General features: G+C 38.5%; 1 protein-coding gene across 1 annotated transcript in view; it reads left to right on the plus strand.

Annotated features, from left to right (window-relative positions):
• mdga2a (MAM domain containing glycosylphosphatidylinositol anchor 2a) overlaps positions 1-26,240 on the plus strand; it is a 924,938-nt gene that overhangs the window by 255,423 nt on the left and 643,275 nt on the right. The window contains exon 3 of the mRNA XM_060828983.1: positions 10,131-10,305. Within this exon, the coding sequence (XP_060684966.1) occupies positions 10,131-10,305 (175 nt within the window). The remainder of the gene's footprint in view (positions 1-10,130; positions 10,306-26,240) is intronic.

The following is a 26,240-nucleotide window of genomic DNA, read 5'->3' on the forward strand; positions in this document are numbered from 1 at the left end:
TAATCTGTCTGTGCCTCTATGGTGTGTAATATTGTGTTTTCCAACCAACTTCTCTTTGTTTGAGGATGCACTTGTCAAACAGGCTGCAGCTCATTTGCATTGTGGACAGGTAGAGTTGGCACTAGCACCATTTCCAGATTTTAAAAAATGAAGAATGTTTTCCTCACATTGTGCATTCTCTTCCAAATCAAAACCACTGTGAATAAAAATGAAAAATGAGCACATATAGGATCAGATTTTCATGAGTCAGACCAACTTTAATAATCAATGAGAATATGTTGAAGTGCCACATTTCTTTCTTTCTTCATTCACAGGGTGGGGGTATCATTGGCTCAACATTTATTGTCCTAATTGTTTGAGTCAATCACATTATATGGGTCTAGAGTCACATTTAGGCCAGACCAGGGAAAGTCCTTTCCTAAAATGAACAGGTTGGGTTTTTCCAACAATCAACAATGGATTTGTGGTCATTTTTAGCCTCTTAATTCCAAACTTTTTTGAAATGAATCCCAATTCCACCAATTGCCATAGTTGAATCTGAGTCCCCAGAATATACCTAAATCTCTGGGTTAATAGTCGAGTAATAATATCTCTATGTCATCACTTCCCTTTATACTGACAGGTCCTATTTTGGCAGCAGGGAGAGTGGATGGGGCAAGAATCACATAAGTGATTCAATATCAAATTTAAATTTACCTTATTTTCACAATTCTTCATATTTTGATTGGCAGTTTTATGAGACTATTACAAGATGATCTGTCTTTAATGTAATTTGTGAATAAAAGTTTGATTTGACAACAGATTTACCACTTGTGGAAATATAACATTTTTGAATGGATTTCATGATTGGGAGTTTTTCAGTATCCAGTGATTGAGTGAGAGCTCACTTAGATTGCTAGAATTTTAATTCCTTTCTTATCACCTCAAGGCCCATGGTGGATATTAGTTAAATGGCTGCTGGGGGCAGGTGTTTGGGTCAGGAGTTGAGGGTTACAGACCGAACAGCCTTTTATACAACTGAACCAAAGTCTCAGAGAATGAAGCAGAGTTTACGAATCAGTTTGGCTTGACACTCAAATACCTGTGTAGCCGCCCCCAGAACTCTCTACGGGAAGGGGAAATCTGCTGAGCTGGTCAATTTTCCAACTTGTATTTCCTGTCTTGATTATAAAATAATAACAAGAAGCTGTAGACTTCAGACAGATATCAATGGAATAATCAATTGAGTACTTCCACTGTCACCCAACTGAAAACACATCGGGTTGGGGGGGGGGGGGCATGAAAGTTTCAACTTTAAATGTATAAGATTTTCTACAAGTACAGTCTCAATGGCCACTTTAAAGTTACCTCATTATTATAATAAGTGGAGATGAGAGAACCTTTCCAGAAAATATATTATGTACCGACATATTTCAGTTCGGTTTCCATGAATACAAGAATTCTTAGTGATGAGCATGATTTGAGTTAATTATTTTGAGAGATTTAGTTTTGCTTCCTCCCAGATGAAGCCAGTTTCAGTTAGATATGCTTTAACATTCAGTAATACCGTATATAGACTAAGTTTATCCGGCAAAGGACATCTTCTCTCTGCCTCAACCATGGGATATTTGTAACAGCAAGAAGCACTGGAACGTATGAGGTGCCAGAAAAAATTAATTTCAGTTTTCTAAACAGAGCAGTAAATAATTGGAGATAATGCGGAAACAGTTATTTATGCATATAGTAATTCTGCTAACAAACTGGTAGAAAGCCCACCTTACCGTATTGGCTCAACAACATTAATACAATTACTTCAAATTTATCCACTGAATCTCCTCTGGCAATAAATATGTCTAAGAATATTTTCTTCTTGTCAAACATTAAAGTCATTAGGCATTTTTTTTGTCAAGTAGTTAACTGGCTATTATATGCTCTTAAAGTCTTAACTGAAGTCATTGAAAAGACAAAGTGATTTGGACCTAATCTGATCCAATGTTTCATTAACCCCAACTTATTTAAAGATTTTTTTTTCCCCACTCAAAAGAATAAAACAACAATTTGTGAAAAAGAATTGCACACCATAACTAAGAAAAGAAAGTTGTAAAGAATCTCTTTCTAACATTCATTTAAAATTCTTTTTGCTCATTGCTTAAGTTTGTGATCTACTTGACCAATTTGACTGGCTTGTAAAAACAATTTGGTTCTCCTGCCGTGATTGTGTTTTGTCACCACTTAACACTTTTTGCTGACCTGAAACAGGCCTAACTTGGCAAGTTTCTTCTGTAACTATAACCCTAGTAATTGCTTAGTGAATCTATGCTGTACCATTTTCATTAAATTTTCATTCTTCCTGAAATGGAATGACCCCGACTGTAAACACGTCCAAATTTATCAGCTATATTGACATCTTGTACAGACAGACCCATTAGATTGTCATGGAGACTGATGTCCCACAACTACAGAAACAAATAGAATTTAGATGGGTTTGATGGAAATCAAAACTTCTGTCCAAGTTTATTCAAAGTTATGTCCAAGTTTATTCAAAGATTTGACTTGTTTTAACAATTATCCCCATCTATCTTAAAGAAAGCAGATTTAACTTGGCACCCAAAATCTCCTGGTCAAAATTGATGCCCAATGCATTGATGCTGCTTATGTGGATTCCTGCACTGTAGTCCTTGCACAATTCTTTAGCTGGGTCTTCTGATCCTGACTGAAGCATTGATGGTCAATGCAACATTGATGGGTAGACCATCGAGTGCAAAAAAAGACAAAGTAAGGGAACTCCACTTTTTCGTGACTGTGGCTGGTGCATCCCAGCATATTTTTTAAAAGTCCAAATCTTTCAGTGGATTAGTTTGTAGGTGAAAGAGTGACTGAGATGGTGGTCGGCTGGGGAGTTGTTTGGTCTGTTGGAAGTTGGTGATTGTAGGGCTCAGTTGGTTATGTTGGCTATCAACCAGTGTAACATTATTGAGCCTACTGCAAATATGACCCAAGAAATTGATAACTGCAGTGGAAATCAGCTCTTTGGAAGTTAAAACTACCCAGGTAATTACTGCCCGTGCATGTGCACCAGGAATTCCACAGAATTTGAACACAATTCCCAATGTGCATCCATTTTCCAGCTATCCAAACAATGTACTGGACAATTTGGGCTGGGGAAAGTGTTCTGTGATATTAACTATGGATGGGAATACTGCTCATTGCTGTACTGGCACTTCTCTTAAATTTTCTGAATTTGACAATTTCAATCCTAAAGAGAGTGTGTAATCAGTAGAATTCTAAAACAATTTTGGAGCTGACAAAACCTAGCCATCTACCTCTTTTATACAATTTGGCTAAGAGCTCCGTACAGGAAAAATCTGACATTTTTTGAACAGAATGATGTATTCAGAAGCATCTGGTTCTTTGTTAATTCTGATTGCAAATCATTCTGTTTGGAATATTAATGCTGATTTTGCAACACCATGCTTCAAATTAAATTGCCCCAGGCAGCTGCAAATGCTCAACACCTGGAAACTACATGGATGAAGGAAACAAGAGCATTTCTCACTGCATAAGTATGTACTAAATATATTCATGAGTCAGTTCATCCAACAAGGAAAGCCTTTCAGTGTTAACCTTAGACAAGAAGAATTGCATTCTCTTGTTAATGAATTTGTAAGACAAAAATTCCATGGGACCAAACTGACATCTATCATGACAGGTATCATAGAACTGCCCTTTATTTCTGTAGTAACAATGTATTGAAGAATTTGAAGGTGACATTGTTAGACAAGTTATCCTTGTGAAATTTAAGTGTATGACATGAATATTCCATTTCAGTAGTTCCCTATTTGATTCAATTGATTTTTTTCTTGTAAGGTCCAATTAAGTTTACACAATGGTTGGCAATGTGGTTCCAAGTGCCTGAGGCATTGCTGCAGTTTGGGTAATAAAATATTCTCTTTTAGCATTGTAAACAATTACCTTGCAGTGAATGCACACTGCTCAGAAACAGAAAGCACTATCACTCTAGAATAATTAGGTCAAATGGAGCAATGGATACTATGACCATTACTCCTCCCAAGCAACTTCAAAGGTGCTTTCATCTCATGTTGGTGTTATTTGATAAGCTGAGAGTGTTGCAGAGATAGCTGATGAGAATCAAAAACTTATCTTGAAAGTTGGGATTATGCTATCACTTTGTCCGACAAGGGTAAACAGTGAAGTGAAGTACAGTGTGTTCCACATCACTAGAGAGGGGCACAGTATCATCTATATCATGGGAGAGCTGCAGTACCATCTTGCAGTCAGGTGCAAAGCAATGATGATTGTTGCTGATTTTGAAGAAAACTTTGCTGAGCAGATTTTGTGATCATTTTGGAGTATGACCTCTCTTGATGGATAGTTGATTCTGGTGTTGTTTGATGGGTATTCCCAATACTGAGCTGCAGTGATAGCATCAAGCTGCCTAAGTAGGCAATCATATTTAAAGAAATCTCATGGACAGCAAACCTGGAAGTGGAAAGCAGTAATATTCAAATTCTTGTGGAAACATATTGCAGAGAGCAAATTAAAGACTGGGACATAAACATTGTATTAAAATAGAAGCTGAAAGATGGCAAGGAAATTTTTAAAAACAAAATGACTTGTTTAAAAAGCAATTCATTAAAGATGCAGCTGGTAAGCTGCATCAGCAAGTGGATAGGGAACCAACAGAAAGGAGAAGACCACTTGATTTTGTCCACACCAATCAGCTATAGCAGAACAGTACACAATCAGCACTGTAATCTAATGCCTGGCTCGCCCACTCTACCATTGTCATCAAGCCAGGAGATCAATCCTGGTTCAGGGAAGAGAGCAGGAACAGCAGCAGACATCATAGGAAATGAGTTATGAACATGGTGAAGTTACATTAGAATTAGAATTGGAATCCCTACATGCCCTTTGGCCCAACAGGTCCACACCAACCCTCTGAAGAGTAACCCACCCAGACCCATTCCCCTACATTTATCCCTAACTAAAACATCCCTAAACACCATGGGAAATTTAGCATGGTCAATTCACCTGACCTGCACATCTTTGGATTGTAGGAGGAAATCGGAGCACCTGAAGGAAGCCCACGCAGATACTGGAAGAACGTGCAAACTCCACACAGACAATTGGCCGAGGCTGGAACCAAACCCAAGTCTGTGACATTTGTGAGGCAGCAGTGCTAACCACTGAGCCACCATCTACACCCCCCCCCCCCCTTTTGAATACAGCCAAACTCAGCAGGTCTCTCCCACAACTAACAGTTCAAATCTGAGCTTTGAGGTGGTGTGAAATCTAGGTGGAGCAATTAAACAACAGACAGGAAGGTAGAGCTCCACAAATATTCTCAACCTCCAAGATGAGGGAGCCTGACACATCGGTGCAAAAAGGCAAGATCATTGCATTTGTATCGCCTTCAACCTGTAGTGCCACATGGATGATCTATCTGAGCAGCCTTCTGAGGTCTTCCACAAATGCCAGCCTTCAATTACTTTGTTTCACTCTATATGATATCAAGAAATGGTTGAAAACACTGGATTTGTACTGAGGATTTGTGCTCCAGAATAAGTTGCAGCCCTAGCCAAGTGTAGCTTTCCAGTGTAACTAAAGAAAACTGGTGTCTCTCAAACCTTGTGGAAAATTGCCAAGGTACATACTGTCAATGAAAAAAGAGCAAATCCAATTCTATCAATTGTTGCCTCATCAGTCTACTCCCAATCACCCGCCAAGTGATGGAAGGCAGCTTCAATAGTACTAGCAGCTAGCAGCCTGCATACACATGTTTGGGCTGTAAAACCATCTGAAGCTGAGTGGCCCTTATGGAATAAAAAGTGAGGTCTGCAGATGCTGGAGATCAGAGCTGAAAATGTGTTGCTGGTTAAAGCAAAGCAGGTTGGGCAGCATCCAAAGGCTCTGGCCCGAAACGTCGAATTTCCTGTTCCTTGGATGCTGCCTAACCTGCTGTGCTTTAACCAGCAACACATTTTCAGCTCTGATCTCCAGCATCTGCAGAACTCACTTTTTATTCCATAAGGGCCACTCAGCTTCAGATGGTTTTACAGCTTTTGTGCAAATATGGACAGAAGAGCTGAACTTCAGAGGTGAGGTGAGAGTGACTGTCTTGATGTCAACGCTGCATTTAACTAACTATGGCATCGAGGACCCCAATCAAAATTGGAGAGCATGGAAATATGGGTAAAACATTCCAATGGTCAGAGTCATATTTAACATACAGGAAGGTGATTGTAGTTGTTGGACATCAATCATCTCAGCTCTAAGACATCACTGCAGGAGTTCCTCAGAGTAGCGTCCTGGATCTTCAACTGTTTTATTAATAACCCTTCCCTCCATCTTATGGTTAAAAGTGACCATGTTTGTTGTTGATTGCACAATGTTCAAATCTATTTTTAAATTTATCAAATCTGTTCTTAAGTACATATTAAAATAATACTGGTTTTGGGTGGATGAATTCCTTACCATTGTTTTAAATCTTAAAATATTATGAATCAGATTATTGGAAAAACATCAAATGCTCTGAACCATCATCCAATTAGTACTAATTCAAAATGTCAGTATGTGCTGACTCCATCTAACCCATAATTGGTCCAGTATCATTTTGCACCAAGTCCTCAGGGCTGAATGCAGTATTTTGGGAATGAAATAAGTCCATTTTGAGTCATCACTGTTTATTGTAAATATTTGGACACCCTGTTTGAGAAAACACATTTACATTCTCAAATACATTTCCTGCCATTGTACTGATCAGTTGAGTCCATAGTCTTTTTTGTTGTACTGTTTTTTATAAATTACCTGTCTGCTTATTCAACATCGAGTCCTGGATGAGCTGAGATTTCCTCTGAGTTACTATTAGAAGATTGAAACCCTTGTTTTTGGTCCCCATTTTCAAACTCTGTTCCCTAGCTACTAACTCCATCCCTTTCTCTGACAAAAATCTTGAATAAGCCAGTCTGTTCAAAACCTTGGCATCAGATCTGATCCTCAGATGAGCTTCCAAGCTCATATTTCGGTCTTCACTAATAGTGCCTATTTTCACTTCTACAACGTTAGTCAACATTGACCCTGTTTCAGTTGATCAGTCACTGAAATCCTCATTCATTCATTGTCATTAACATCATGTCTTCTGATGCACTCGTGGCTCATCCCCCACATTCCACTGCCTGTAAACCTAAGGTTATCCAAAACTCTGTTATAGCAAGTTCCTTTCACCACTCTTCTCATGCTTCCTGACTGACATTGACTCCTAGGCAAACAACACGTTCACTTTAATTTTCTAAATTTGTATTCAACTCCCTCCATAGCATCATGCCTTACTATCATTCTGATCTCCTCAAGCATTGCAAACCCCTGAGATACCCAGCTCTTCTCATTCCAGTCCCTTGTGCATTTCTAGCTATCATTGCTCCAACACTAGGCCTGGCATTACCTCCCTACACCTCTCCACTCTCTACCTTGCCTACTTCATTCAAGATACATTATAACATCTATACCTACCTCTTTGTCTAATTTGTTTTGTTGTCTGACTTAATATATTCTTATATCAGTTGGTTTTCTTTGTGTTAGAGTACCCTCGTAAAGTATTTGGGTCTGATCTTACTATGCTCCATTTTTAAAGTATAACTTGTTATTGATATTCTTTATGTTCACATAATATTATGTTGCATTCTTGTTGAAATTGATTTTCAAGCACTTCGAGATTTTTGACTTGGACATTCTGAAAATTCTTATTTAGTTCTTTCTAAGCAAAGTTAACAGTTTCCAGTTTTTAACAGTATTTTGTGAACTCTTCCCCTGCCTGGCTTCCTCCTGCTTTGAGTATCTGGATCTGTTCCTTTATACCACACATCTCAGTCTCTTTATTCCCTAAATTATACTAGAGCTCAAAACTTGCATTTTTTTTCCATGACGCATTCCCAGTAGTCTTGAATTTAAATTCTGCATTCAAACAATTTTATGATTCATTAGCAAATCCTTTTCTTTTTATTTTCAAGGTATTTTTCAAAATACTTGGTAGAGATTTCTGATACTTACAATTCATTTGAGTGTTAATTGAAGAGCTATCAGAATGGAGTTTGCTTCAGCCCTCATTCAAGTGTCCTAGTTTCTGTGATTGACACTGAATTGTTCTCATTAGTTCTCCTTTTTCATGAGCAAACTTATTTATCATTGACAAAGGTTGCTTCTCTGCATTGATCAATTTGTCCTTCAATGGCTCATTATTAGCAATAAGCTTTTTGTGTTTGGCCACAGTAAATTTGGGGAGCTTCACAAACTCAACATAATCAAGCAACTGCTTGATGTTATTCTCTGAACTATCAGCTTTAAAGACTAGAGCTGTTTCTATTTTCTTCGGAAAAGTTATAGCAACGGACAGTCATTTTCAACAAATACCATAACATTTCACCATGAAATTCTATTTGTATAATTTCATTGAGTTCCACTGAATCATCTTTTTTGAAATGTTTGAAGATGCTACTTGGTCTCAGCATTCTGTAATCTTAGGTGTTTTTTTTAGATCTTGCTATAACATACTTTATTATCCTAGTTATGAAAATACTGGACAAGCCAAATCTTTATGATTAGGCTGGATAGATCATTATATTTTAAAGAACTGAATGTGTGGAAGAACCTAGGGTAAGGAAATAAGTGGCAAGTTTCCACAGTTAAGTTGAAATACAAAACAATTTACACTATATTATACAAATTTGAATAAATCAAACATAAACAATATTGAATAAATAAATATGCTGAGTATTTAAGGTAATAACTCTTAACTATATGCATTATGTACACACCTTTATAAGCAATCAGTATTAATAGGAAGTAAATATGTATTAACAAACAAATATGGTCAAATACTTTGCCAGCTCCATTACAAGTAGTCGATGTGGTCAAGATAGATTCCACACAGACTTTAAAGATATTGCATCACTCACTAAAGCTAATTAAAATCTATTTCCTTGGTAAGGAATACCAAATCAATGCTCTTAATGGTCTAGGTTTGGAATACACACAAGGTCTCTTTGATTTGGATTGCCTCAATAGTTGCTCATATGCCGGTTGTTCACCTGAAACTGAGTTCCTCAACAGTTCTGAGATTGCTCCTAAGCATCTAATTATTGGAACAATTCCAACTTTTATAAAATAGCTCATTTCATGAAGTTGCTGCTGAATTTATCTTGGCATCAGGCAAATGTTACTTGTGTGCTTCCTTAACCCCACTCCCAACTATAGTGAGCTATCAATGGCTTTCAAGACTTCAATTAAGCCTAACCATTTTTTGCACCCATGGAATTATCATTTTATGAGACTCTTCCTAATGTGTACTAACAGCAGCAGGAGACATTTCTGCTTTGGCAGAGGACAACTTGGCTGCACTTTCCCAACACACGTAAGACAAATTGAAAACAATTTTGAGAAAATGCTTTTCCTCCATCACACCCCCTTAACTGGACAGGGAGACTATCTCCACACCAATTAAGTGGTTTCTTCTGTTTTTCCTCAGGATGCGTTTCAAATGAGGAAATGTCCTGACTCCTGATTCCTGGCCCTGAAGCAAAACATTGGCCATTGTTTATACCTGATATGATGCTGTCAAAATACTGAGTATAATTAAATGCAGTGAATTTTCAGTTTCAAATCTAACGGTTCAGCATTTCTAGAAAATTTGCAAAATGGTACCCTTTACTGTTGCCTTTTTGAGAATCAAATAAAACATCATCTGTTAATAAAGAGCATCTTATTAATGAATATGATGGTCTCCCAGATACAACAACATGGTAAAAGATTGACCTTTCCCTAATGTTCCATCATTCCAAAGAAACTTTGGGTAATGTTAATGAATTGAGAGAAAAGTTGTTCACAATGTTGTTCAGACTAAGAGCTTTTACTCCGGGTGCAGGGACCCTGTATATCTTTGAATCTTTTCCAGCACATTTTTAAAAATCCTTTGATGCATCAAAATTGTTTAAAATATATTTAGGTTCTGTATTCATCTAAATTTTCACAAATCTAACAGATTCTAAATAATTCAGCAGTCTATTTTATTAATTGGTAGACTCTTATTGTGCCTTCTGCTTTAAGTATAATAACCATTTCTAATGATGCTTGCTCAGATCAGATGGACCAAAACAGCAGGAAGTGCCTCTGACAGGTTTCATGACAACAGTGTCTTCAATGAGACCCTGAGGATCACAAAAATCCAACGTCACCAGGGAGGCCGTTACTACTGCAAGGCTGACAATGGCTTGAGCACCCCTGCAATCAAATCCATCAGAGTAGATGTATACTGTAAGTAATCTATGTCACATTATCACTTCTCAGGCACTAGATCAAACACAGATTAAAATTTGCAGAAGATTACAATTGCTTTACACATTTGTGACCGTTCTAGTGAAGTAGCTGCGATCAGGAAAGGTCAGAAATTGTACTGAGAAAGTGAAGAAATGCAAGAGAAAGCCATAAGTCGATTGACAGTGTTACTGACCAATCTACTGCTCTGTCTCATGCTGGTGCATGTGATGCTGTACAGAGGCACTCCTGAGACATGAAGAGATGTGTTACACAGAAGAGAGTACTTAACTTTGCAAGAGTATACACCAGTGGTTTGAAATTAGGTCATTCTTTGTATTCGAGCTAGGAGCTTGATTGTATTTGGACAACTAGTTTGGATTTGACTGGATTTTCATTCTGTGAGGAAGATTGAAAATACTTAGAAACCAAAGTAAAAAGACTGTAGAAGCTGCAAATAAAGAGAGAATGTTGGAAATGATTAGAAATTCTGATTCCATAATGTTTGGACTGCAGAAGTTCAAGAAATTAGCTAAACACCAGCTTCATTAGAAAAGCAAGGGACGTGTAATATGTTTCCAAATCAGCTTTGAATTCAGTTTCTTTTAATTCACTCATTGGACGTGTGTATCATTGGCTGGGGCAGCACATATTGTACATCCCTTATTGTCCCTCAGTATGTGATTCCTGGAAGAATTGGACCCTTGGTTCTTTCACTTCTCAACAATTTGTTAATTATAAGTATATAACCTGAAAACGTTTTGAGTACAGTCACCTGGCTGGAACATCGGTAGACCTGCTGTTTTGAACATGGGTGCCTTGACCATATTGCAGCCACACTGTGCCTAATTTATCAGTTTATCTGAAGTAGCATGAGTAACTTAAGTCAAGCAACAATTTTAAAGCAAAATGCTTGTCTTCATGGTAGCTTGTTGAAAGTTGGGGTTGCATTGTGCTGTGAAATGTTACTGATATTTAATTGCTTGCGGTTTAGCGTTCAATGATTATTCAAGGAATGATAGTTCCAACGGTGAAGTAGATGGCTAATAAAGTGACTTGAAAAATTATGCTCTAATACATGTCTTTATAAGATTCATATAGCATTGTTTATCGTAATAAATTTGCTAACGCAAGTAAAATGAAATATTTACTTCCTCCGTTGAAACAATAAATAGAAGAATGAAGAAGAAGGTTACTTACATCATTTCACATGTTCTTGATTTACCTTCTCTGTATGAAGACAATTTCATGAACACCTCTGCATACTTGTGGTAAACTAATGAGTCCTCTTCATGAATTCCCCAAAACTTTATCCTTCATTCTTAAATTTTTGGATGATAAAATAAAGGATTTTGATTGGATGAAGATAAATGGTAAATAACTAAAAATTCTTTAATACATGACTTTTAAAATGTTTATAATTTTATTCTTAATGGCAAATTTTGATATTTTCATTTCATATAAAATTGTTTCTCAAGAGTGGGCTTCCTTATTTGTTGAGGGCAGGTCTAGCACCAAACTTCCTACCAGTTTATCTGGAGCAGCAGGCATAGTTTCGATAGAGTAGTCACCTTACAGTGAAGAGCTTCAATAGATTTTTAAAAGGTAGTTATTTGTTCCAAATCGGTGTTTCAATAAGAACAATTGTGAAGTTCGTTTACCAGTAAATACCCAATTTCACCTTATTCCATTCAAGGTGTACAAGTAGTCTAAAAGTGTGCATTTATGTCTATTCAAAGGTTTCCCATTGATTGAGCATGGGGGATGGGGACATCAAAAACTTTTAGAAATGCAGAGTCATTGATAGCATTTTCTAAATTTCTGAATTATTCTATTCATGTACGGATCCCCTGTTTGTTTTTAGTGGTGTCATAACAATAAGTGCTAGCAGCTTTGCTATCATTCTCCACTTCAAAACTGTGCCAAAACTTGTCTACTCCAGTGAAAATTGACCTAATATCTGGAATCTCTTTTTAGAATTACACATTCTTGTCTCTGGTATTGTTCTAATGAATCAGCTACCCTGTATAATTTTAATGTTATTCCAAAAATAGACAAAGTTGGAATTCACACTATTCGAATCATGAGTAATGTTTTGTACAAATGTATCAGAATTTCTCCACTGTAATATTTTAATTATACAATGCACAATATTATTCCTTTTGTTCATCCATGTCAGTATTAAATTCTTATAACAGGATGCCAAATGTCTAGGAAACAAAGATAACTAAGCAGACATGTTTGGTGAATGAATGAATGAATTGTATTGAAATATATAAGGAATCTAGCAGCCCTATCTCTGAGCTGAAATGACAAGTTTCAGGTCTTAACCAGCTCTACACTATTCAGCTATTTGTCATTGAATGAAAAATATAATTTTGTGTTTTCCCATTCACACTTATTCCCATTTTGTTATAGCCATTAGGTCGTCCACGCTCTGCTGAGGTTTTTTGGTTGTTTGCCTACTTTTGTGTATTTAGCAAATTTTGAGGTTGTGTCCTCCTTATTGAAGTGCAAAGCATCTAACTATTCCTGAATGAGCCAAGCTGGACTCAGCTTTGAAACCTGAGTGACATTGCTTTACCATTCAGTGGTGTGAGCATTTAAAATTTATTATTTAACTTAACTTTGCTTCTGACCTGTCAAATCAGGTTTTTATCCATGAGCTAAATTTTCTGTGAAAACATATGTCTGAATTTATTTTTAACAATTCTTTTGTGGACCACTTCCATGCTTTGAAAATCCATATGTTTATTTAATTCCTTTCAGCTACATTTCTATAAATAAATTTTCAATAGATGTTTTTCAAATATGAGAACATAAATTGGAGCAGGGATAGACTTATAACCCTTTTGAGACTGTTCTGCCATTCAATATAATCATAGAGGCTTATTTATCTCGACTCCACTCTCCCATACGCTCTCCATCCCCTGAAAGAACAAATTTCTGTCTGTCTTGTATAAATTAAATGATGGAATATTCACAACCATCTGGGGTTAAAAATTTCAAAGATTCACAACCCTCAAAGTGAAGGCATTTCTCTTTGGTTTAGTCTAAAATGACCAAACCCTTGTCCTAAGTCTGTGCATCCTTGCTGTAGATTGTCCAACAAGGGAACCAGAGGGGTACCAATATCCTGAGGGGTGAGGATGGAATTTGCTAATGCTCTTTGGGAGGATTTAAATCAATTATTCAATGGGGGATGGGGACCTAAATTGTAGTTCCAGTATCCAAGAGGTTGAGTGTAGTGAGGTCCGAAATATGGTTTCAAGGTTGCAAGAGTGCACCAGCAACCAGGAAGGTGGTTTGAAGTGTGTCTGCTTCAATGCCAGGAGAATCTGGAATAAGGCGGGTGTACTTGCAGCATGAGTTGGTACCTGGGACCTCAATGTTGTGGCCATTTCAGAGACATAGAGCAGGGACAGGAATGGTTGTTGCTGTTTCTGGGATTTAGATATGTCAGGAAGAACAAAGAAGTTGGTAAGAGGGGAAGGTGTAGGATTGTTAGTCAAGGACAGGTGGCAGAAAGGACATCTGAGGGCTTATCTACTGAGGTTGTGTGGGCTGAGGTTGGAAACAGGAAAGGAGAGGTCACTCTTTTGGGAGTTTTCTATAGGCCTCTGAATAATTCTGGAGAGATAGAGGAAAGGATAGCAAAGATGATTCTGGATGGGAGCGAGAGTAACAGGGTAGTTTTTATGTGGAATTTTAACTTTCCAAATATTGGCTGGAAATACTATAGTTCAAGTACTTTTTAGATGGGTCAGGTTTGTCCAATGTAGGCAGGAGGGTTTCCGATACAGTATGTAGACAGGCCAAAAAGGGGCAAGGCCGTATTGAATTTGGTACTGGGTAATGAACCCAGCTAGGTGTTATATTAGGAGGTAGATGAGCACTTTGGTGACAGTGACCACAATTTGGTTATGTTCAATTTATCAATGGAAAGGGATAGGTATATACTGCAGGGCAAGAGTTATAGCTCGAAGAAAGGCAATTATGATGCGATAAGGCAAGATTTAGAATGTATAGGATGGGGAAGGAAATTGCAGTGGATGGGCACAATTGAAATGTGGAGCTTATTCAAGGACTAGCCACTGCATGTCCTTGATAAGTACGTACCTGTCAGGCAGGGAGGAAGTGGTTGAGTGAGGAAGTTGTGGTTTACTGAGGAAATTGAATCCCTTGTCAAGAGTAAGAAGGTGGCTTAGGATGAGACGTGAAAGCTCAGTTTGGGCACATGAGAGTTGCAAGTTAGCCAGGAAAGACTGAAAGAGAGAGCTAAGAAGAGCCAGGAGGGGACATGAGTAGACGTTGGGAGGCAGGATAAAGGAAAATCTTAAAGCTTTCTATAGGTATATCAGGAATAAAACAATGACTAGAGGAAGATTAGTCCAATCAAGGACAGCAGTGGGAAGTTGTGTGTGGAGTCCGAGGAGGTTGGAGAAGCCCTAAGTGAATATTTTACATCAGCGTTCACTGTGGAAAAAGACAATGTTGCAAAGGAAAATGCTGAGATATCAGCTACTAGACTAAATAATGGGATTGAGGTTCACAAGGAGGTGGTGTTAGCAATTCTAGAAAATCTGAAAATAGATGAATCCCTTGGGCTGGATGGGATTTATCCTGGGATTCTCTGGGATGCCAGGGAGGATTGCAGAGCCTTGACTTTGATGTTCATGTCATCATTGTCTACAGGGATATTGCCAGAAGACTGGAGGAAATCAAATGTTGTCCCCTGTTCACAAATAGTAGTAAAGACAATCCTAGTAATTATAGACCAATGAGCTTACTTCAGTTATGGGTGAAGTGGTAGAAAATGTTATAAGAGACAGGATTTACAATCATCTAGAATGGAATAAGTTGATTAGGGATAGTCAACACAGTTTTGTGAAGGGTAGGTCATGCCTCACAAACCTTATTTGAGATGGTGATCAAACAGGTCGATAAGGGTAAAGCGGTTGATGTGGTGTATATGGATTTTATAAGGTGTGTGATAAGGTTCCCCATGGTAGGTTATTGCACAAAATAGAGGCATGAGATTGAGTGTGATTTAGTGGTTTGGATCAGAAATTGGCTAGCTGAAAGAAGTCAGGGTGGTGGTTGATGGGAAATGTTCATCCTGGAGTTCAGTTACGAGTGATGTTTCACAAGGATCTATTTTGATCCACTGCTGATTGTCACTTTTATAAATGACCTGGGTGAGGGCGTAGAAGAATGGGTCAGTAAATTTGCGGATGACACAATGGTTGGTGGAGTTGTGGATAATACCAAAGGATGTTACAGGTTACAGCGAGACATAGATAAGCTGCAGAGCTGGGCTGAGAGGCGGCAAATCGAGTTTAATGTGAAAAAGTATGAGGTGATATGCTTTGGAATGAGTAACAGTATTAAAGAGTACTGGGCTAATGGTAAGATTCTGGGCAATGTGGATGAGTAGAGAGATCTTGGTGTCCATATACATAGATCCTTGAAAATTGCCACCCAGGTTGACAGGGTTGTTAGGAGGTTTATACAATGTGTTAGCTTTTATTGGTGGAGGGATTGAGTTTTGGAGCCACAAAGTCACGTTGCAGCTGTACAAAACTCTGGTGCGGCTGCACTTGGAGTATTGTGTACAGTTCTGGTCACCGCATTATAGGAAGGATGTGGAAACTTTGGAAAGGGTTCAGAGGCAATTTACTAGGATGTTGCCTGTATGGAGGGAAGGTCTTATGAGGGAAGGCTAAGGGACTTGAGGCTGTTTTTGTTAGAGTGAAGAATGTTGAGAGATTACTTAATTGAGACGTAAAAGATAATCGGAGGGTTAGATAGTTTGGACAGTGAAAGCCTTTTTTCTCAGATGGTGATGGCTAGTGGAGGGGAGGGGTAGTTTCTTTACTCAAAGTAGTCGGGGCATGGAATGCACTGCCTACAACAATAGGAGACTCATCAACTTTAAGGGCATTTAAACGGTCATTGGATAATCATGTAGATGAAAATGGAATAGTGTAGGATAGATAGGCTTCTGATTGGTTTCACAGGTCAGTGTAACATTGAGGACCAAAGGGCCTGTACTACGCTGTAATGTTCTATGTTCTATTGAAACAATCTGTCAAACTACTTCATAATCGTACATGGTTCAATAAGATCACTTCTTATTTTTCTAAATTCCAATGTGTTCAGACACAATGTATTCAGGCTATTAACAGATAATTCCCTCAGCTAAGGAATTAATTGAGTGAAACTTGACTCTGCCGTCTCCAAGGCAGCTTTATTCTCTCTTAGATATGTTGACCGGAACTGCTCCAAGTACTCCAGGTCTCAACTCAACAAAACCCTGTACAGTTGAAGCAAGATTTCCTTGTTCTTGTACTCCATTACCTTTGCAATAATGGCCAAAATGCCATTCACTTTCCTATTTTCTTCTTTCATCTTTTGTACAATTGCATGCAAGTCTATCGGAACATCACCTTTTGAAAGTCTTACTCCTTTTTAAAAAAAGAACAACCAATTTTATTCTTACTACTGTCCTCAAACTTTCACACATTATCCTCCCTTCCCACCTGGTTTCCCATAGACTGAATCTGCCTCTGAGCAGGATGTAGCATTTTTCAGGTGAAGTTTTCTCACCTGCTACTCAAAATCAAAAGACAACATAGAACTGGCCCCCATTGGTGTTTGACTAACTGGTAACTAATTACCCAGTTTATCCTTCTGTTCCTTCCAGGATATTACCTTTCCTAATCTCAGTCCCTTATCAGAGGTTGCACACTAAGCAGGGATTGGCAATGTGATAAAAGCTTTCACTGTCTCCTCTTTTTTTCGTCTTTCAGCATCATAGGATATATATCTTCAGGCCATGGTGACTCACTCATCTTGAGTTCTGCCCTTTTCTTTGAATCAATTTTATTTTAATAATGTTACAGTAATTGCTGTACATGCACTTCTAGTGTTAATTGAATAACATAAATATGTGTATGCTAAAATCAGAAATAAATTTTAATTTCCTCATTTGTAAATGATTGCCAATTGAATTTAATCAATGTGTCCCAGAATGTGAACAGTGGTGACAATAGTTAAATTCAGCCTGAACATGGAGATTAAGTTTGAATTTTTTTTAATCCGCCAGACTTACATTATATTTTGTAAAAGTGCTCAATAACCGAAGTTGATAGTTTTTAAGTGCTTTGCGACATCTTGAGAGTATGATAAATCTTACTAAAATACTAATATCATATATATTACTGATCTTTGTTATTTTGAGATGAAGGTTGACTTTGTAATGTCACAGTGGATAACAGTGTAACCATTTAATGTCTGACCCGTAGTAGCAAGCTGAGTTCACAGCAATTTTAAGGCCGGCATATCATTGACACTGGCTTTCTACTCAGAATGGGCAGAAAATGGTGCCCTAACTGATCACCATAAGAAAAATAACAAAGGTACACTAATATTCTGAGTTTCATACAATTTGTCAGATTTTCCATGCATCAAAGGCGGTGTTGAGAATTGCAACAAAGAGTCAGGGTGGCAAGGCATTGAACTACATTGAAGATGATCAGTTTTGCTTTTCATGTCCATCTTTGTCCCTCGAATCCAGCCGCATTGTAAGATTAATGAGTGGCCACAGTATAGAATTTGGCGGGATTTATATGTTTCTTTGTAACTGTTGACAAAAGCACTTGATTGGGTTACACTGCCGACAATGCTGGAAGACATTAGAGTGGAAAAATAAAACTCATTTTCTCTGTCTCAAGTTGTTATCTTTTTTTGAAAATTCCTTCTGCACACTAGAGGCACTTCTGTAACTTTTCCTGTCAAACTATGGAAGTAAATAAATCAAAACCCCTCCAAAGTCTCTGACACTAACTCGAAGATGTGGACTTTTTTGGAGGGTTACAAGCAGCGGATAATTCCCCATTGGAAATGTAACCTTCTCAGGCAATTACCATGCAATCATTGCAACGGGATCTCTGAGGGATCCTGACACGCATCTTTCAGATAATGCCCAATCTCTGATTATTTGGAGATGCAAATTTCAGCCAATTTATTCATGCTACCTAAGGCATGGGAACAACAGTAGGTCATTTAGCCTCTTCAATCTAATCCAACATTCAATTAGATCCTGACTGATCTGTACTTCAAATTGATTTCCTGCCTTTGTTATACATTTCTGAATACCCTTACCTAATATAAATCTATCAATGTCAGGCTTAAATATTTCAATTAACTCAATGTCCACAGTCTTCTGGGGGAAAGCAAAGTTCAGATTTCTACGATGTGTGAAAATGCACTTCTGGATTTCAATCCTAAATGGCTTAGTTCTAATTTTAGATTTATGCCTCCTTCCTTAGGGTTCTCTCACAAAGGAAGTAATTTTTTTTCATCTACCCTGTTGAATAATTTTAATGGTATCAATTATATCACCCTCAGATCCTTATTAAAATTTATGCAAACTATCCTATAATTTAACTTCTTATGCACTGGCCACACTCTGGTAAATCAGTGCCATAAATCCTCCAAGACAAGCGTATCTTGCTGAGGTTCTCTGTGCACAACTAGTTGTTATATTTTAGAGGAGGACTAGCCAAGTACTGCTCTAAGTCGATGTTATCATAAACTATGTATGTTTCCAAATTCAGTTCTAGTGCATAATGTTTGATCATTTGTTTGATTATACTGAACCGATAAATAGACTCCTTTCTCTTACACAGTCTTTTCTTGGACTTTGCGTTCTGTTTTTCAGTTGGCTGCACCAAAGTTGCTGAGCATCCTAAGAACTGAGTTATTCTCACATAATCTGGATAAGTAAAATTTTGTACAGAGGAGCCTAATATTGAATAGAATTGAAAGCTAGTGAGCACTTGCATGGCTCAGCAGGCGTAGTGTTTAAATAAGCACAAAGCCTATGAGAAAAGACTGAAAGGTTTGTAGCTTTGATTGTACTGTTTGTAGTAACAGTGGGGTGGTAGACTGTGGTGGGGTGCAATGTTGTTGCAGAAGGGCATAGAAGTGCTAAAGGAAGAAATGAAAATAATTTCCCCAACTTTGATTTGACCATGTCTCATTTAATATTAATTTCTGGGCATCACAAGCCAGAAGATGGATGTAATTTTTTTTTCTTCATTTTTCTGTTTTGGAGCTAAGTGCTATACCTCGGTACGTTTGTAGCTATGAAGGCACTGTACAGTGAAAAGTTTATTAGTTGCCACTTACTTATTTGAGTACAAAAATAACTCCAGTCAATTCATTATAATCTTTGGACCATACATCCTCATGCTACTGAAAAAGTTTCCCCATTTCAGTCCGCTGGTCGCTGGTGTCCCCATTTCAGTCTGTTAGTCGCTGGTGTCCCCATTTCAGTCCGCCGGTCGCTGGCGTTCATGCTTTTCTCGAGTGATATTTGTAATCTCTTTTTCAGAGATGATGTTTGGAATTCCTTTTTTGCTGTTTGCAATCCATATCAGATCTGTTCTTAACTTTAAATCTGGGATTGCTACATTTTTTAAAAGGAAAGGTATGGGGTGAAGATGGGTGTATGGAGTTAGCCCTCGGTTCACACATGGCAGAATAGACACTCAGGCTAAGTATCCTATTCCTACCCCTGTGTCTCCATGTACAGCTCTGCAGTTTGTTACATCAAAGTACAATTGCTGCAGTTTTTCTCACTCACTTAGTCTGTCTACAAGACTTCTGAAACTTTCTGCTCTCCTTTGCACAACTCACTTCATCACCAGAAATGTTCATAAGCCTTAATGCTTGAGACTGACAGTTTACTGCCATTCCTGATGAAGGGCTCTGGCCCGAAACGTCGAATTTCCTGTTCCTTGGATGCTGCCTAACCTGCTGTGCTTTAACCAGCAACACATCTTCAGCTCTGACCTCCAGCATCTGTAGACCTCACTTTTTACTAGTTTACTGCTGAATCCTACACTCCTCCTGAACTAGATTAGGACAGTCCAGAATCGCTCCATTTACCAACAAGGCATGCGTTTGTCAGAGTGATTATCATTCTTTCAGCCTGTGCTGAGTTTGGAGCTGAAAAGTCCGAAGGCTAGATTTTTAAAATTCATTTGTAGTCAATTGGCAGAAAATCTATATTCTCATCTAATGTGAAAAGTGCTGTATAAAGATTCTTTAGGTTTCTTTTATGCTTGAATGCTGACCTAGGTTGCCCCAAGTCAATGTTATCATAAACTACGGATGTTTCCAAATTCAGTTCTAGTGCATAATATTTGATCATTTGTATGATATACTTAACTGATAAATGGAAGACTCCTTTCCCTTGCACAGCACTAAATTATTTTCTTGGACTTTGGGTTCTGTTTTTCAGTTGGCTGCACCAAAGTTGCTGAGCATCCTAAGAACTGAGTTATTCTCACATAATCTGGATAAGTAAAATTTTGTACAGAGGAGCCTAATATTGAATAGAAGTGAAAGCTAGTGAGCATTTGCATGGCTCAGCAGGTATGGTGTTTAAATAAGCACAAAGCCTACGAGAAAAGACTGAACGGTTTGTAGCTTTGATTGTACTGTTTGTAGTGACAGGAGGGTGGTAGATTGCAGTGGGGTGCAATGTTATTGCAGAAGGGAATAGAAGTGTTAAAAACAAAGTTTACTTTCAGGATTTAGGAGTAGTAATCCAGGAAACAGCTTCCAGTGCTCGACTGATCACTTCAATCTTGAGTAGATATTTCATTTGTGGTTAGAAATGTTTTTGGCCAGTTTATTATATTACTCCAATGTTTTTGATTTGTGGTTAACATTAACTCTTTACTCTAAGGTAGCCTAGTTCACTGTATATCCTTCCCAACTAAGAACCGCTAATCTACATAGCCCTTCTATTTCGACAACTTAGCAGGACTGCATACGATAAAGGTCCTCTCGCTCTGTCTGTGTGTCTCTTTCGCTTTTGCTTTCTCTCTCTCTCTGTCTCTCTCTCTCTCTCTCTCTCTGTCGCGCTCTCTCTCTCTCTCTCTGTCGCGCGCTCTCTCTCTCTCTCTGTCAGTTTTGTCCGCCAGTTCAGCTTCCCATCAGCTTAAAGATAAACAAGTTCTGGAACTCTCTAACAAGCTTTGAGGTCCCATTACTTTACCATTCTGGGCTATAAAACAATCTAAATAAATAAAAGACAGTAGCATTTCACAAAACTCATTTATTGTAAAGCCAGGCTTTAAAATCTGTTTGTAAAAGAAATCACCATGGCTATAGAAATATTTGCAAGGTGATTATTAACTTCAGGCACACAGAAAACCCACCCGTTATTAACTCGACAAACCAGAAACTCTAACTGTCAACAAATAACATTAAAACTTGCACATCCCACAGTTTACATCCTGTAAGATTGAAAGAAGATCACAGTGTTTTGTTTACTTGCTGCAAAGTGTATTTATTTAATGCAAAAGCAGAAGTTGCTGGAAAAGTTTACCAGGTCTGGCAGCATCTGTGAAGAGAAATCAAAGTTAACATTCTGGGTGCAGTGACCCTTCTTCAGAGCTGTTCCAGGGTTACTGGAACGTTAACTTTGATTTCTCTTCACAGATGCTGCCAGATCTGGTGAACCTTTCCAGCAACTTCTGCTTTTGTTTCTGATTTACAGTATCTGCAGTTCTTTCAGTTTTTATTATATATATATTTATTTATGTTTACTCTATTAGATTAACAACTGCTGAATGGGATAATGATTTTGATATAATTTAAAAAGGCACCCATTTCAATTTATTCCAAATAAACCTCTGAAGTCAAAAATATTTGTTTGCTGGTAGTCTATTTTTCCCTTAACCTCTGATCGAGTTTCTCTTATCTTTTGGGTAACAGCTGTAGTCTTTAGACTGAATTTCCAATTGACTTGTGTCAAAGAAAACTAACCAATCTCCCTGAGAACTTCTGGAACTTTTGTATGAAGCTGATCTGTGAAAAGCATAATGCAGTTTTTATCCAAGAACTCTTATTTGGTGCAATATTGACTGATTGTGGAATATTATTGAATATTCTTGTTAAAAGGTGTGAAGAGAAACTGAGATTATTATTGTGTCATTTTGTAGCTGATTACAGAATCAAATATAACAAGATCTCAAAAGAAATAATCTGAGATTAGCTTGCTCTTCTGTTGAATTTTATACAGTTTTCATCCTTTTGATGGTACTTGTGTGTACAGGGCACATGAATTGCAATGTGATGTAGAGTCATGTTGTGCAGAAATGAGTCTGCCTGTTTAGCTGTAAGAATAAAGGACAACATGTCTATTAGATAAAGTTACACTGTGGTCTGCTGACAAAACTGCCAACTTTTACCAGTGTCAGTGTAATCTTCTGCTTTTCCTTTAATATTGTTTTTTGATCCCTGTAGATAAGATAAAAATAGTGTTATGATTTTATTCAATGCATAAAGATGCAACAAAATCAATGACTTTTTATATGGCACTTCCATCTCAATAAAATGCCTCGAGGCACTTGACAGTAATGTTATCAGATCAAATTTGTCATTGCATAAGCTGGTTTTAAGGCAGATGCCCAAAAACGTGGTCAAAGATAATGCTTTTAAAGATGATCTTAAAGGAGGAGAGAGAGAGATGTAAGAAAACAACTTTAGGGGGCTTCCTTGGTGGTGCTGCTTTTTAATTGAGCTTCTATCCCCTGACTTCCACAATGGAAGTGACTTTTGACTCTGGGTGCTTGTTGCCAAGAGACCAGCTGGTCAGTCAAGTGCCTGTGTGGAATAAGATGCAGCATGCCTTTCGTCAAGAGATGGCTCTTGCCTGCTTTCTAGTTGGCAGTTGAGAACCCTGTCACCTCCACAAGATTCCAGCCCTTATCTAGTCCGCAGGCACTATTCTCACATCTATAATTGATGAGAAATGAGGTTGTGCCGAACACGAGTAATATTGGATTCCAAATTGTCATAGTGGAGAGCATGATATTGAATGTATTTAGACATCTATTCAACATAATAACAGTTAAATGCCAGTTGGGAGTGTGATATTTAATGCTGTCAACAGATTCTGGATTTTCAAAAGCCCATGAGGATGAGATGATGTGGATGCATATTGAAAAGCTCAAAATCAGATGCACCACTAGTTATTGTGTTACTGGAACACAATGTGACTTTTAATGGCAGGATAAGAGGGGCTGCGATTATATTCTGAATAGCTCCAGTTAAGAAATTGTTGACCTAATTGCAGAACATTTGTAACAGGGAACTGCTGTCTTCACTATATCACCAAGTATGGGGAACTAGTGACTCAGGGATGCATTAGAGTGTAGCTTTTGGGGAGAAAGCGGGGATCCATGAGTTCAGTTATGTGAACAGGAAGGATATACTCAGATGTTGAACCAGTGGCACAGCATTGCCATCACTGGTACTGAGAGGTTTGCATACATGAAGAGTGAGTAGTTGGCTTCTTGAGAGAGATGTGAGCCTGCTGGCATCAGCTGGACGTCAGTTGAGAGAGAAATTCCAAATAAACCAGTGGTTGAAGGTGTTGAGATAATAACAGGAGACTCTGATATTGGACAGAATAATGAGGAAAAGCTTCAACCATGTATCCTCCTGGTCGGGAGAGGTCAGTGAGGGCTGTAATGGGAAGGAAGGATTACCCAAGACATCAAGTGTACCACCCAAATGTCAGTTCTGTCAGCATGTGCTGAAGAGATGTGGATCTCAGCTTTTCTCCACCCAAATATCACAGAGTGGCAGTTCCGCAGATGCTTTTGGACATATGTGCTTTCCTCCTAGCAAAGTGACCTTGACGTGGAATCTTCATGTATCAGCTTCAGACAAGAGTGGCAGTTCTCAGTCATCAGGCTGCAGAGAGTTGGAGACTTTTCGTCCTGAGACAGGCAGACTATTGCAGGCACAATAGGCAATGGGCTTTGCTGCCACTGAGGGATGACCTCAGATCCAGGAGTCAACAGTTGCATTCATATAGCCATCAAAGCACTGACTGACCAACCAGATTGCCAGAAAAATCTTCCATGCAGTGAATGTCCACCAGCAAGCTTTCTTTTGAATTTTAATGGCCTCACATTTTCAAGAGTGATGTTTAAATTATTTTGAGTAAAAGTAGCACAAAGACACACAAATTGGTCATTCAGGTTCCAAATTATGATTAAATTCAATTCCCTACAGTATGGAAACAAGCCCTTTGGCCCAACAAGTTCATACCAATCCTCCAAAGAGTAACCCACCCTGACCCATTCCCCTGACTAGGGGCAATTTAGCATGACTAATTCACCTAACCTGCACATCTTTGGGTTGTGGGAGGAAACCCACACAGACATGGGGAGAATGTGTAAACTCCACACAGTCAGTTACCCAAGACAGGATTTGAACTTAGGTTCCTGGCATTGTGAGGCAGCAGTGCTAACCACTGAGCCACTGTGCTGCCTTCTGATTGTTATCTTGTTATTCATTCAGGGACTAGGACCACAAGATCCTGGCCTAGATTCCACATGCTGTATCAGCAAGTAGATAAGAAATAGAGAGCTCTGATCCTCAGGCAATGTTCGCGGTAACTGAAGAAGCAACACAAAACATGTTTTCTGCACCATATGAAAACAAATGCAATAAAGATTAGATTACCTACAGTGTGGAAACAGGCTGTTCAGCCCAACAAGTCCACACCAACCCTCTGAAGAGGAACCCACCCAGACCCATTCCCTTACATTTAACCCTTCACCTCACACTACAGGCAATTTAGCTTGGCCAATTTACCTAACTTGCACATTTTTGGACTGTGGGAGGAAACCGGAGCACCCAGAGGAAACCCACACAGACACGGGGAGAATGTGCAAACTCCACACAGTCAGGAACCCAAGGCAGGGATTGAACCTAGGTTCCTGGCGCTGTGAGGCATAAGTGCTAACCACAGTGCCACCCCCTTCGCGTTCAATCCCTAGAGAGAAATGCATAAAAAAGTAGGGAAGAAACATCAAATTTCAGTCACCCGCTACTGAATTTGAGATGGATGGAAGATTTCTATGTGTCAATCTGTGCTGAACTTGATAGCAGAATGTGGAGTTAATGAGGCAGCTATGCTGTTGGGAAACAAAGTCACAGCAGAAATTTCAATTCCATTTTCATGAGCTTTCCCCCTTTCTTCATTCTAACAAATGCTCCCTGTTTATGTCAATAGTTTGGGCTGTATCTTTAACTGAGAGCTGAGGAAAGCAAGAAAATGGGGAAAATGAGAACAATGTCTGAAATTTGATCAGTCAGCTTACAGATCAATGATTGAGGTTTAGCCTGATGCAAATATCACTGTTCTTCTTCCACCTAAAATCAGAAAAGGGCACAGTGAAACTACCAGCAGGCAAACGTTGGTTGGCACTGATCCACCCACCAGCTGGCAGCTGTTACTAGAAAGGCAAAGGTATTCTTTAATTCATTCATGGGATGTGACAATCATTATGCTCAAACTTGTTGCTCAACTCTTAATTGCTCCTCAGAAAGTTTTTGATTCACTCATGGGATTTGGACATTGATGGCTATGCCAGGATTTATCGCTTGTCTTTTGAGAAGGTTGGTTTTCATCTGGCCTCTTAAACCATAGCAGTCCCTTGTGGTGTGAGTACACCCAAGGTGCTTTTAAAGGATGGATTTCCAACAAAGTAAGGAGCAACAATATAGTTCCAAATCAAGTTGGTGTGTGGAGGGGAGGCGAACTTGAAAGCAATGATAGAGTTGTAAAGCACAGAAAAATTTCTTCAGCCTATCAAGTCCAAGCTTAAACTAATGTCATTATCCAGCTCTCTTGGCCTTAGTCTGGATTGTTATGACATTTCAAGTGCTCATCCAAGTACTTTTTAAAGATTATAAGGTTTTCTGCCTTGACTCTTCTCTTAGGCAAGGCAATCAAGTTTCCCACCAGCTTCTAGGTGAAATTTTATTTTCCTCATGTCCCTTCTAAAGCTGCTGCCTTTCATCTTAAAGAAAATTCCTACTTCTCTTCCCTCAAC

This window comes from Hemiscyllium ocellatum, chromosome 8 (assembly GCF_020745735.1).
Source record: "Hemiscyllium ocellatum isolate sHemOce1 chromosome 8, sHemOce1.pat.X.cur, whole genome shotgun sequence".
In the NCBI taxonomy this organism is placed as follows: domain Eukaryota; kingdom Metazoa; phylum Chordata; class Chondrichthyes; order Orectolobiformes; family Hemiscylliidae; genus Hemiscyllium; species Hemiscyllium ocellatum.